Source organism: Lycorma delicatula, chromosome 13 (assembly GCF_047948215.1).
Source record: "Lycorma delicatula isolate Av1 chromosome 13, ASM4794821v1, whole genome shotgun sequence".
NCBI classification, from domain to species: Eukaryota; Metazoa; Arthropoda; class Insecta; order Hemiptera; family Fulgoridae; genus Lycorma; species Lycorma delicatula.
Window position 1 is genome coordinate 47935049 of NC_134467.1, and position 15053 is coordinate 47950101.

At 29.8% G+C, this 15053-nt stretch overlaps 1 protein-coding gene across 1 annotated transcript in view; it reads left to right on the forward strand.

The window, feature by feature from the left end:
* The window catches only part of Hml (hemolectin), a 278319-nt gene extending 263739 nt beyond the window's left edge, over positions 1-14580 (forward strand). The window contains exons 72-76 of the mRNA XM_075381665.1: positions 2813-2938; positions 3878-4039; positions 5529-5640; positions 8018-8170; positions 14194-14580. Coding sequence (XP_075237780.1) covers positions 2813-2938; positions 3878-4039; positions 5529-5640; positions 8018-8170; positions 14194-14378 — 738 coding nt within the window. The 3' untranslated portion in view covers positions 14379-14580. The remainder of the gene's footprint in view (positions 1-2812; positions 2939-3877; positions 4040-5528; positions 5641-8017; positions 8171-14193) is intronic.
* Positions 14581-15053: the final 473 nt, after the last annotated feature.

Consider the following 15053-nt stretch of genomic DNA (forward strand, 5'->3'; position numbering starts at 1 on the left):
ACACTTCTTGGCACCATTGGCCTGTATGTTCTGTAGGGCCACACATCCCATTTGTCCCCAACAGGATTTAATGTTTCATAGTAATTAATGTTAATTTATGTGCAATAATTACTTTATTATGAAAATTATTATAAGATACTACGTACCTAATACATTTTTAATTCTGTATTTATGTTTTTTATTAATATACTGTCAAAAATTAGATGCTCATGCCACAAAAAACCATAGACTCATCTACACATAATTGGCTTTTTAGGATAGTACAACTTAGCCATATTTTCATTAAAAAGATCAATTAAAGGTTGTATCTTACCATATACAATTACCTGCTTGCTTATTATTACAATAAAAATAATTATTTCATTCTTGTTCATTATTACAAGAATGAAGAGCTCTCATAATTACCATACATCTATTCTGATCCATGTAATTACGCAAAACCGGTTGATTAAAAGGTGGTTGTAACAATAAACTTTTATTTCGTTCAACTTAATGTTCCCTTTGTGTCCCAGAAATGTGAAATTTGTCTTTTGTTGTAAGTGTCCATGATAAATGAGTTTTAAGATGATTAATTTTTTAAGACTTGGGCATAATTATTCATTTCATTCACAGTCAACTTAAAAAACTTATCATCAGCTAGTAGTTGAAAACAGTTAATTGGCTTACTATCAGTTGAAACTGGAGTACAAAGACCGTTGAACAGGATTGACCAAGATTTACAACAAAATCAATTTTTTTTAAATTCTGGTGGACCAGTCACCACACGATATTACTCACCACTTTTTTCATATTTGTTTACATCAAGTGGTTTCTTGTACAGGTATATTTATATCGATATCATTTTCAGTTATCTGAATTGGTCATTGATTTCTCGTAACTTCCCCTTAATTTGTTACTGGTGAATACCATCGTCATTGTTTTCAGTTTCTCTGTAGATAGTTAGCCAGTTGAATATCAGTAAGATTTTCATCTACACTCAAATCACTCTCACTACCTGATTCAACATTGTTGTCATCTAAATATCCATATGAGTCATTTTCAGCACTAAATTCACAGTTGTTACTCTCATTTTCCAAAATATGTTTTAGTTCTGTAGTATAATTTCTTCATCAAATCGTTGTTTCTTTGACCGAGATGGACCTGGGATTTCACAATCAGCCGTTACAAAAATATCAGAAAAACCTTGGGACCACAAACAATTTTATAACACTAAGTATTCAACTTAATGCCACATAAACATTAACAGCTGAACTGAAAGGCCAGCATAAGTAGAATGCATTCCATATGACTTATGCATAGGCAACCGGATGGCACTAATGGCCACTGATATAACAGCCTAGTGACACCAATTGGCAGCTGCCACATTCAATGTGTTAACATTAACATCATGAAAAAACCAGTTTTATTTATATAAGGCACATAAGCATATTTAAGTTACTTTTTTGTAATTATTTTTAACAAAATTCTTTATTTCATATTATCCTTTAGACAGACATGTTGGCTTTGTTCTATTATGTTTTTATTGATTATTATCAGGTTGTTCAACAATTAAAAAGACAAATGACAACAATGGAAAAATTATTTAATAGAATAAACTGAAACTGAATTTGAATATACGTAATCAATGTTCAAATTGAAACCCCTTTCATAGAAAATATCAGCTGTTCAAAAAGAATTTCCTTTATTATATTTTTTTATTGTTTATTTTAAAATATCGCCACTGTTTGAAACATGTGCGGTAGAAAAATAACACATTGTAATAAAATTTATTCTTTCTGAAGGTGTAAAACCAGTTGAAATTCATTCTTAGATGTTAAAATGGTATAGTATAAAGCGTATTAACTGTCCATATTTTTACAAGTTGATCAAATAGTTTAAATCAGGAGAACTAGTGTCATTGATTTTCATTGTAGCAGAAAACTGGTGTAAGTTTCAACTGACGCTTTGAAAAGAAAGCCACATTAATGTTTTTATTTGCATAGATATGTAAAAATTTGGAAAATTGCTGAAATTTATGGTGCGAGTATCAGCAGTTATGTTGCATTATCCATGATATGCTGAATTACCACAATACATGTTTGAGATGGGTTCTAAGACTTTTGACTCAGAATCACAGACATCTGAATCCAGATTTGTACGGATCTTAAAAGGTTTTTAGCAGAAGGTAATACTTTTTTAGATCACACAATAAAACTCGTGTTGAAATTCAAATTTTGATGAATCTGAGTTTCATCACAAGTTCAAAAATCATTTTGATTTTTGAACTTTTCAAGATCGATTCAGATTAGGAAAGCTAATTGGCTGGAATATATAAGTGGAGAAAGGTATTGATTATAACAGTAGTAGATAATAAGTGGAGAGGTTGGAAAGAGTAAAAATTATAGAAAATGTAAAAGGAAATTTTAGCTATCAGAAACTTAAAAGTTTAGCTGGGAATAAATAATGAAGATAGACATGTTTTGAAGGACATGACGAAGGATAATGATGGTTATATGTATGCATCTATTTTAGTAATTTTCATGGTATCCCCTTGTAGCTCCAATTTATTTTTCTTTGTTAATATCATTTTTTTTTTAAGTTTTGTATATAGAATTAAGCAATGACTTAAATCTCATTTGGTTTTTGAAGAGATAAAAGTTAAAAAGTACTAAACTGATGGGAACTCAAATTTAGAATGCTTCAGATGGAAGGAAAGATACACCTTACCATGACAGAGTGGTCTATCTCCATGACAGTGATTACTTATTTATTTATTAATTTTATTATTAAAAAGATTGTAAGTTTTCTTTTCTTTATCTGTGTTATTTTAAAGGTCGGTGAGGTTTGGGTTTCTCCTGATGGTGATAAATGTAAGAATATTACATGTAAAGTCGATGAAGAAACTGCTGATGTTTATACTCAAGAAATAATTGCATCTTGTAACAAGGATTGTCCACTGGTAATTTCAAATTATGATTTTTTTTCTTTAATATTTTATGAATTATTATGCCGCTAAAGAATACACCTGTTTGTATCATTGATAGTCTGTAAAGCATATGAGGTATGTGGAACCAGAAAGTATTGATGATAATTAAAAAACATTGGGCAGTAGACAAACAGAATAGGTTATTGGCAAATGTGTGCGTAAATTATCACTTTAAGAAACTGAGTACATCATGTATATCATTACTTTCAGAGAAAATAACTCAAAATATTTCCGTTTACATTTCAGATTGTTGAACATGCATCATAGTCGTAATATTAACTGGAACAGATTATGTAACGTAATTAATAATGTACGTAATCCTATTATGAAACGTGAGATTTAGTCTCATGTTTCATAATAGTCTCATAATTATTATATTCACCAGAATATAATAAATCGATATAAAATAATATCTTGGGCAGATCATTATGAGTAGGAGCATTTGTAAACTTCTTGTAGTGCTTTATTAAAAATCACACTGAAAGCATAAACAGGCTCTTTCTCACAAACAAAAGTATTGTGTTGAGTTATACAATTCCTTTGCATGGTTTGATAGAGGTGAATATTGTTATTTTTTTAAAATACATGACCATTCTTTTTAGCAAAGATTGCACATTCTTATAATCACAAGGATAAGTTAACATATTTAGCTTTGTTTATATGGTTTCAAAATTTGTACTTATAGTTGTGATCACCGGGTAATTATCTGACATCCCGTTTTTGTTTCTTAAAAAGTCATTCTGACTTTTTGAGGGACTCTCTTAAGAGATGATATTATATTTTAGATGGAAGTATATGTAAACATAATAAATGTTTTATAATGATTACAAGTTTAGTGTTAAATTAAAATGTTTCAAAGCAAAACAGTATGTGGATGTGTGTATTCTTATGTTTATAATTTAATTATTTTAGGGTTATAAATATGAGGAACCACATAAAGATTCAAAGGATTGTTGCGGTGATTGTAAACCTTTTGGTTGTGTTATAAATGGTGAAATTAAAATGCCAAATACAACTTGGTTTGAAGATGGTGATAATTGTACAACACATTCTTGCAGTATAACTGATGGAGTGGTATGTATTTTTTTTTTTTGTATGTCCTTGATGTTTTATTAAATTATTGTGGATTAAAATTTAATCAAATTAATATGATATAGTAAAAACCCTGACTGTCAGAAAGTTGTTAAGATATTCCTTTTTATTTTAGTTCAAAGTAATAACGAATCCAGATAAATAGAATTATTTAACAATCATTATAAGAATTAATACTAGATATGGTTTCTATTATGAAAAAAGTTTTTTCAAAATATCTGTAGTAAGTTTACATACTCTTCACAAGAAAGTAATGAAGTGGTTCTTTTTTTGTCATTTTCACTATAGTGAAAATGACAAAAAAATGATAGAAGAAATTTTGAAATTCTCTTGTGCCCAGGATTATAAACATTTTCCTAAAGGATTTGTGAGAATGGTAAAATTGTAAAGGAGAAGTGTAGGTAAAAAAAATTTTTTTGAAATATTTATAACTGCTGACAATCAAAAACAAAATTCATTTTATAGAAATCAGCAACATGCTACAAAATAATCAAAGGAAAAACTACAAAACAAAGATTGCACATTGATAAAAACCCGCGAATGAGTTAATATTTTTCATGTACAATTATTAGTCTATATTATCATATTTATTATTATTATTATTATTATTATTATTATTATTATTATTATTATTATTATTATTATTATTACTATATTATTCATGTTGATTTGACAGCTTCTTTCATTGTGACTTTTTCTTAACAGAGTCTCAAAAGGTGACATTGGAATGCAGGTGTAATAAATATTTATAACAAACTTACCATTTTATTATTAAGATATTTAAAAGCAAAACCGTTCAGTTTGATTTTGTTGCAAATCAAATTGATTGGATATATCCCTTAGAATTTGTCATATAAAAAAACACCTTATATTATTTGTCATATAATAATAAAATTTTGCATGACGGGCAACAGAAATATTATCGTTATCATTAATAAGAATTATATTCATGTAATTAGTGGTTTTAAATGTTACAACAAAGCATAATGCAATAGTTTTTCATAGTTATAAACTGCTTTTTATAACAAAAAATAATATTTATAAATAGTCATTTAACTTTTAAAAAATGATTTACAAATTATTTTACTATCAACTTAAATATTATACAGATATTTTAAATTTAAAAACTAAAGAGCAGTTAAAATTTTTTATTAAAAGTTGTTTTTTATTCTATATTTAAAGTTTTAATTTATTTGAAGAAAGTATATAGATATTTTGAAATATTGCATAAAAAACCATTACTTTTGACTTCTTCACTGTGATTATTCTTTAAACATATTCTAGTAGTGCTACACAACAAAATGTAAAAAAGTTGAACATTTAATTTGAAATAATTAAAAATATTTCTACTTTCTTTCGCAACATTTTTTCATTCCATCTGTAAATAAATATATTTATTACATAATGTATTTAGATAATTATACCCTGTAACTTTATATATATGAACTAGAGATTTAAATTTTTGTTCCAGCCAATTTATGGAAAAGGAATACCATCCTGTCAACCTGTGACAGACTGTCCTGCGGATCAGATAATATTAGATGGATGTTGTGAAAAATGTAACTTTACAGCAAGTTCTATACGTAAGTATTCAAAATAAAAAAAACAATCATATCCTAAAAATAATATTGTAGAAAATATACCTCAAAGACTGTTTATCAAAAAAATTAAATTTACTTTTAAACAGCCCTTTTCAGAAGGTTAGCAAATATTATAAAAAGTAAAAATTAATACAAAAATAGATAATATGAAAGAGAAAACACTGGCTTTGATGTTGAATTTTTTTAGAATTTATATAAAGTAGAAAATCATCTCCCTCATCGCAATAACAGTTCTAGAAGCATTCAACAACATTCCTTTCATTCTTGTTTGTTCTTTTGTGTGAATTAGCATGGGACCTACCGTGAACAGATTTTATGGTAGACCAGTTATGCAATAATGATTGTGTCTACTCATTCTTTTGATATGCCTACCTGGCGATGAATTATGATGCAACAGTCATTTTTAATCCCTTCATCCACCTCCTTTTGGCGCTTCTAATCAGTCACAGAACCGCTGTGAGGTTCATCCCCAAAATCTACTTTACTAGCTAATAACAAACAAAATTTTATGGATTTTTTTTTTTTTTGTTTAACATGTCCTGTTGTTGTGTATAATATATAGAATTATAATTATAATTTATAAAGCCACATATCAACAATTATGTTTGGTAACCACTTACCAACATAAACATAATTGTTGATAAGCGGTTTTATATATTATAATTCTAGAAATTGTATTGCACACATGTTTACAGTACTTGAATCAACAGTTTGATCACCACAAGCATTATAATGAATATAACTAGTGTTCACTTTTTCTGCTATAAAAAATTCATTCACAGACACATTATTTTAGATGCACTGACATAGCAGGCTTATGTAACTTGTAACATATATATATATATATATATATATATATATATATATGTGTGTGTGTGTGTGTGTGTGTGTGTGTGTGTGTGTGTGTGTGTGTGTGTGTGTGTGTGTGTGTGTGTGTGTGTGTGTGTGTGTGTGTGTGTGTGTGTGTGTGTGTGTGTGTGTGTGTGTGTGTGTGTGTGTGTGTGTGTGTGTGTGTGTGTGTGTGTGTGTGTGTGTGTGTGTGTGTGTGTATGATTCTATGGATCTAAAATCAACTGTATGAAAACAGATGTACCTCCATGTCCGGTTTTTCACCTGCAGCAGTATATCAGGGGTGATAATTTCAAACGCTGACCAAACAGTATCTTGGAGCTGCTCATTGTTGACGTATCTGTGTTTTCAGATCTCTTCTTTTATAAAACCCCAGAATACATTATCAGATGTGGTGAGCTCAGGGCTTCTGGCAGGTCAGAAGAGTTACCTCTTTCGACTCTCGGCCGATCCATTGATTCAGGAAAATTTCATTGAAGCATCTGTTGACATTCAAAGCAAAATGCATTGGAGCATCATCTTGCTGTAATGTAATGATGTCAGGGATCCCTTTTGCTGGTTATTCTGGAAGCAACCACTTGTAGAACATTCACAGATAACTGTGTTGATTAACTCACCATTAAGAAAATAAGGACCAAGGAGATGTTCAGCTATCATCCCAGCCCAAATCATAAATGAGGTAGATGGTGTTCAATTTCCTCAAAAAAGTGAGGATTGTCTTTCACCCAGAAAAAAACATTTTAAGTTATGTTTAAGTTATATTTTTAAATTATGCTTCAGTAAATCACACACTTGTCTGAGAACTTGATGTTCTTTTTATCGTTTGCTCTTGGAAAACATTCAGGCAATAAGTGACATGCATAAACACGTCGATCATGGTCAATGTCTCTCAACTCACTGAATGTGGCTGGACGGAAATATTTAAGTTTCAACTTCTTCCGAATATGGTCTCACATTGTTGATCTTCAAATTCCTATTTCTTTAGAATGTTTGCACATCGATTTCATCTGTGATAGTTGAGTGGATGCCTTCATAGCACCACATGTCTCACCTGAAATGCTCGGCCTCCTGTTTCGTGGTGTATCAAGAACACTTCACATTGCTAAAGCCTTTTTCTTCCATGTCAATAACATATGCCGTGATGGTAATGTTTTCCCAAAACACACTAAGAAGTCATCCATAATGTTCTCCAATGTTTTACCAGTGTGGGAACATTCATGGTCCCACGCACAAGCTAACAAACACTCTTTGATGGTGAACACACTCTCATATGCCATCTTTCCACACTCGACAATGACTAAGGTCATTTCACAACAAATGAACACATCGGATGATCCTCCTCTTCTTTTCCAGCAGCAGTGAGAATTTGCAGCAGTAGAACATGATTAAGTTGGATTTATTACAATGGAAACGGACTTCCTGCCCACTCTGTATTTAAAATTATTTTATTATTTAATCCCTTGTATTTTAATAACAATATTTTAACTAATATTTCTTCCTATTCTTACAGATAATTGTTACCCGGAATCACTAAAAGCAAATGAAACACTAAAACTTATTCGGGTGAGATCTGATGAACACGGTATCTGTGAAAATAAGAAAAGTATATCTGATTTCACTGAATGTCGTGGTGTTTGTGATTCATATACATTTTATAATCAACGTATGTATAAAGTTATTTATTATTTTCATTACCTAAATTAATTTTTTCTAATTGTCTTTATAGGTCATAATATTAGGGTGGAGAAAAAGGTCTCTTATTATTCCAGAGTTGGCTTTAGAATTGCATAACTCTGGTATTATTAATGAAATCTGGCAAAATTAGAGTGCTTTTGAAAAGTGACATATCACAGAGTATTTTTAGAAAGGTTATGATTATATTAGTTGTTATTAATTTATATAAAAGTTGATTTACCTTGAAAATGAATGAAAAAAAAAGAAGAAATTTTATACATTTTTAGATTTTATTACAAAAAATGAAGAATTTGATACGGGCTGGTAAAAAAACTTCTGATGTTTATGGACATAAACGTGATGTATCAGTATGTGTGGCACAAAGCTGGAAATTATGACGTCAGTGATGCACCTTGCTTTGGTAAGTCGGTGACTGAAGATGTTAATGAAATCATGGAAAAAATTGACCAAGACCATTGCAATAGTGGTCACAATATCAGTAATGAACTAAGCACAAACCACAAAACAGTTTTAAACTATTTTAATAAGGCTGGATAAAAAAAATGTATTCTCCTTATCAATGAAAAATTTAATGGAATGAATTTTCATCTCCAAATCCCTGCTAAAATGGAATGAAATTTAACTGTTTTTGAAACTGCTCATTTACTAATGACAAAAAATGGATCATGTACAACAATAATTTACAGAAAAGATCTTTGTTTCAAAGCAAAGTGAAGCTCTGAAAGTAGTGACAAAGTCAGATCATGTCAAAAAAATTATGGTGGGATCGGAAATGAGTTATTACCTATGAGCTGGTCAAATGATTGACCAACCTCTATTGAATACTTGACAAACATCTACTGACTTCAGAACAAATGGAAAGATTACACCAAACAATCAAGCTAAAGTAACCAGAATTGATCAACAGGAAAGAAGTTGTCTTCCATTATGACAACAACAGATCCCACACATCTTCAATGATCTATAAAGATGGAGAGATCTTGGCAATATATTCAATTTTGTATAATTTTTTTTCTCAAGAAATATATAAAATAAATTAAATGAGAAAACTAAACAAAGTATAATTTTTTTTTCTTAATTAAATATTAAAATATATTTTCTGTTTTTAAGAAAATTAAATTATTGTAACTGCAATTTGATGAAATAATTAAAAATAGCAGGTAGACCCTATACATAATCATAATGTTCACTTACTCACTCACCAGTGTGGCTCACGCCTAAGCACGTATGAAAAATACACCAATATAAAGTCATGTCTGTTGTTGAGTGTAACTGAAGAACAACTCGACCAATCTTATTAAATTTCCATACGCACTACTACAGCACACGTAATTTTCAAACTTTGTGGAACAATTGAGCGTAACTCAAGTCAACCAAGTCGACCAACTTATTCTCACATACATTACTACAGCACATCTAAATTTCAATAAAATTGGTCTAGTAGTTTTGAAGATTTTTTAGCCACATATTTATTGTAAATGTTACACATAGGCCTACATACATCATATAATGATATATATATATATATATATATATATAAAACATAACATATGTATAATTTTCAGTATTCTTCTATAACTTCATGTATTAAAGGCATCCATTTTTATTTTCATTTCTGTTCCGTTTGTATTAGGTATTAGGAGGCTTCTTTTTGTTGTGTAATGATATAAAGTGATATTAAGGACATGGCAGTTTAAGTGAACAGTATTTTCATACTCCTCATACCTAAAAATGTAAAGGAAATCCAATTTCACCCTCCTCAATCCCACCATGCAACCAAAATTTATACTGTACTTTTTCTGTAAAAAAACAGTGACAAAAATATAATAGCAAAGATGTAATATAATAGCAATGTGCAATGCTTCATTTCATTATGAAACACAAACATGGTCTCCTATGAATTGACATTTCTTTTTATGAATATACTTGCCTGAGATAAAAAGACAGATTCAAAAATTTGGCGGAGAAATATTTGAGCACTCACCACACAGCACTAATATGGTACTCAAGTGATTTTTATCTGTATCGTAAAGTAAAAAAAATTTGGAGCGATGATTTGGAGCAACTGACAAAACTGACAGTGGATTTAAAAAAATTTTTTTTGTAATTTTGTTTGCAGTGAATCTAATGGTATGATGCTGTTCTCCATTACTTTTTATTATGCACTTATTTTTATCCCCTACATATATACTATGTCTTACAACTGAAGTTGTAAGATGTATTCTTCGCTTCCTTTACAGTTTTTCGCCTGTATCACCAAATTAAGTAAACCTGAATGCCATAATACATGGCTTACTAAATTCATCTCTTTAAACACTTCTAACACAGATCTTTCTTCTCTCTCATTAATATTAAGACCTGTTCATTTTGAATTTTATTAACCCATATAATTTTCAGTGCCCTTCTATAACATCATGTATTAAAGGCATCCATTTTGGTTTTTTTTCATTTCTATTCTGTCTGCATTAGCTATTAGGAAGCTTTTTTTGTTGTGTAATGATATAAAGTGATATTAGATTATATTTAAATTTGAATGATGACCGCATAGAAAATAATCAACTGTTTTACAAATAAAGTTTAGCCTTGTTCTTTCTTACTAGATTAAAAAGCCTGTTAATCTAGAAACATCATGTTGCATGTTGAAATCAAAATAAGTATGTAGTATAAAATAAAGAAACTTATATTTTTAATGTGTATATTAATAATAATTAATTAAAATTTTAGTTATATTTTAAAGAAATACAGCCCATAAAAATCCACTACATCTCTCATAGTTCTTTGAGTAAGGGATGGGTGAGTTTAATATACTTTTGTGGTTAAAACTTCTTAGATATTTATATAAATGTGCTTGTGATTGTCGAATCTAAAATTTATAGTTTTTAATTTACCTATGAGTAGATATATAATAATTCTAAATGTTTGCAATTTGATAGTTTAATAAATTAAATTCATTTTAATGCGTATATTATTCTGTACCAACAAGAAATCAAGCTAAAATTATGAAAGAAATAGGGTTCTAAAATTTTGTAAATAAAAAAGTAATGTAAATATGTATTTAAAATATCTTGATATCAAATCAATTTGAATAGTTTATATATCTGGATAAACAAGACTATATTGAATTGTAAAAAGAAAATAAATATAATTGTATTTATTTTTTATTTACGAGGGTCAATAACTAAAACTGACACAAATGTAACAGTGGAATAACCGTTTAATAGAATAAACTGAAACTGTCTAATTTTCAAGTCGGCACCCGTCACAGAAATATCTGTTATTGAAAAGTAATTTTAATTGTTACTATGTTTTTTTGTATTTCAAAATGTTAGCTTCGTTTGAAACTGGTACTGTGGAAGAACAGTGAGCTATGACTATGACAATATTTTTTTACTCTGAAAGTTTTTATACTCTGAAGTTACTTCGCTAGAATTCATTCATAAATGTTAAAACACTATGTTAAAAAGTGTATTAACTGTGAAACATTTTATAAATGGATCAGACAATTTAAATTGTTAGAAAAAGTGTCATTGATTTCATTGTAGCAGAAGACTGGTCGAAGTTTTGACTGTCAGTTTGTAAAATCAAATTTATAATATCATTTTGAAAAATACACATGTAAAAACTTGGGAAATTGCTGAAATTTGTAGTGTGATAATCAGCACTGTTTATTATATTACCCATAATAAACTGAATTGTTGCAAAATGTGTTTGAAGTAGGTTCCTCCAAGACAGGCTCAAAAATCACAGACACTCACATTCACATTTTTATAGGATTTAAACAACAGTTTTTAGCGGAAGTTAATGCTTTTTCGGTTGCATAAGAACTTCTGATAAAACTTTGATTCATCATTTTGAGTTGGAATTTAAAGATCAGTCAGTATTTGTTAAAGAAATACTAGATCGTGGATACCGGTGTTCTTTGGTGGTTGGGTTTTCAATTAACCACACATCTCAGGTACGGTCGAACTGAGAATGTACAAGACTACACTTCATTTGCACTCATACATATCATCCTCATTCATCCTCTGAAGAATTATCTAAACGGTAGTTACCGGAGGCTAAACAGGAAAAAGAAAGAAAGAAAGTATTTGTTATAGAAACATACGAGTTCAGCCACCAGGAAAAATTCAAAACGTGTGCATTAGCTAGTAAAAGTTATGTTAACTGTGTTTTGGGACTATAAAGTCACAATTTATTGCAATTATTCGGGAAAAAAACATATAATCAATAGCAAGTACTATTGTGACAGGCTATAAAATAAAATTAAACCCATAATAAGGAGGAAATATCTTGGTTTTCTCTCTCTAAAGACATAATTCTGCATAATAATGCCCATTCCTACATTGTTGAGACAGCAGTGTGAGAGGAAGTTATTCATGTCAGATCGACAGATGTCATTACATCCACCTAATAGTCTAGATCTCGCACCATCAGATTTTTTTTTTCTAGATCCTCTCAAAGGGCTTTTTTGTGGTACCGAGTTGGGAAACAATGAGCATTTAAAAGTGTGGTTCAAGAATGGTTCGGTCAACAGACTGAACAGTTTTTACTACTGGAATAAGAAAGCTCATAGAAAGTTGGGACAGATGTTAAATATAGCCGGAGATTATATTAAAAATTAGCATTACATTTTCATTGAATAAATAACCATCTTTCTACAGTAATTTGTCTCTTTAATTATTGAATACTGAATGACTCTCGTATTATGTCTCTCTCTCTCTCTCTCTCTCTCTCGCTCTCTCTCTCTCTCTCTCTCTCTCTCTCTCTCTCTCTCTTTCTGTTTAGCCACCGGAACAACCATATGGTTTTACTTCAGAGGATGAATGAGGATAATATGTGTGAATGTAAATGTAGTGTACAGTTTCAGGTCAACCAATCCTGAGATGTGTGGTTAATTGAATCCCAAATACCAAAGAACACTGGTATCCATGATCTAGTATTCAAATTCATATAAAAGTAAACTGCCTTTACTAGGATTTTAACCTATACCTGAATATTGTTTACTTTCCGATTGATCCTTGTATTGGAAATAAAATAATTTTTCAATTTTTATTAATTATTTCTCATATATAATTATACAGAAAATTATTTTATTATGTTTTTAAGATTATTTTTTATGGTTTTACTTTCCCGTCTAGATAGCGCTGTAGGAGAGCTATAGCTGTAGAAGGTAAAGTATGGTAATCAGTCCAATTTGGGCATATGTGGTTTTCACTGGTTCTTTACATTTTGACACCTAAGGATCCCAAAAAACCTGATGGAAAATTTTCAGGTGTTAATGTTCGTATGTACATGTGTGTGTTCAATGTCGGCCTGTAAATGACCTTATATCTCCAGAACTACTTGACCGATTTTGACCAAACTCTGTCAGATTGCATCTATATATGAGGCATTGATGCCATTAAATTTTCAACTTAAAAGGTCAAGGAGGTGAGGCTTGTAAACCAAGGTCGCCTTCAGTATCTCGAGATTTCACCCAATTAAGATCTTATTTTTCTTAGGCATATTTGTTAACGATTAAAAAATAATATTCCCAAAAAAAAAGGTTTGCAAAATTGCTCCCCCACCCCAAAAAATACTCTTAAATAAACTAGCGGCTAAGTGGATACAGCATGACATTAGTCCCCCCTCTCACCACAAGCTGTGCTAGTGTAGCACGTACAGCTGCTCTAGTCATCTTTCTTTCTTTTTCTGTTTATCCTCCAGCACCATCTATGTTGTAACATCATAGGTGAGCGATAAATGAATATGCTAGTACCGCTACCACCCATGGTATGCACGCACACTTTAGTTAGAATCATTGAATTAAATAAACGAAAAATATATTTAAATAAAATGACAAATATTTTAAATAAAGTTGTGTGTATAGGCTGTGCGTGAAAAAAAAAGGCTGTGTGGCGGGAAAGTCGAACAACTGTGTTGTCAGCTTTTTTGTTTTTGTTTTATGTTTTTTGTTTTTAATTTTTTTTTGTTCTGTTTTTTAAATTATAGATACTGGCAGTCATGACAAAAAGTGTGACTGTTGTCAAGCGTCTGAAACAAAAATATTACATATACCATTGGAATGTGAAGATGGTTCAACAATAACAAAAACAGTTAAGGTCCCATCAAGCTGTAACTGTCTTCCTTGTGAAGAGAAGAAGGAGATGTTTAATTTATTCAACTCAGAAACTTAACTTTTATTTTTGATATTTTAACGTTTAGTATAATATTTGCAATAACATAAATCAATAATTTTTTTTATCGTGTCGATAAAAATAAATCTGTTTTTTTTCTCATACTATTACACTAAACAGAAATAACATGTTTTTGTTCTGAATTTCTATCTGATACAATTTAATAAACAATTTACAATTTAATAAACCGATTTAATTTTGAAAGGAAGTTGTTTTCATTCATTTGAATTCCATTTATAAATTAGTCTTGTATAATGAAAGACTGTTTATGTAATACATTGTTTCCCTGCAGAAAACAAGTTATATTTCTTTTCTTTTAGCTATCTGATGCGCTACAAATCTATAAGTCGACAACTTAGCATTTGTATTAGTTTACAGATTTATCAATCCAAATTTGTAAATTTGTTAACAATAATAATGAATGAATAATGCGACCAAATTTTAAAAAATTATACTTTTTCTAATTTTACTTGCTTTTCTAATTATACTTGCTTTTTCAAACATCGGCTGAGGACGGTTTGACAAAATAAATGGATAAACAATTTTTGATAATAAGCTGGAACTCTTACTTTTGATGTTATCAGTACAAGACAGTTGTGAAAAACTTGTACTTTGTCATCTGCGTTTGGGGTACACTAATTAACATAGGAATTTCTCATGTCATCTGGTGATGTT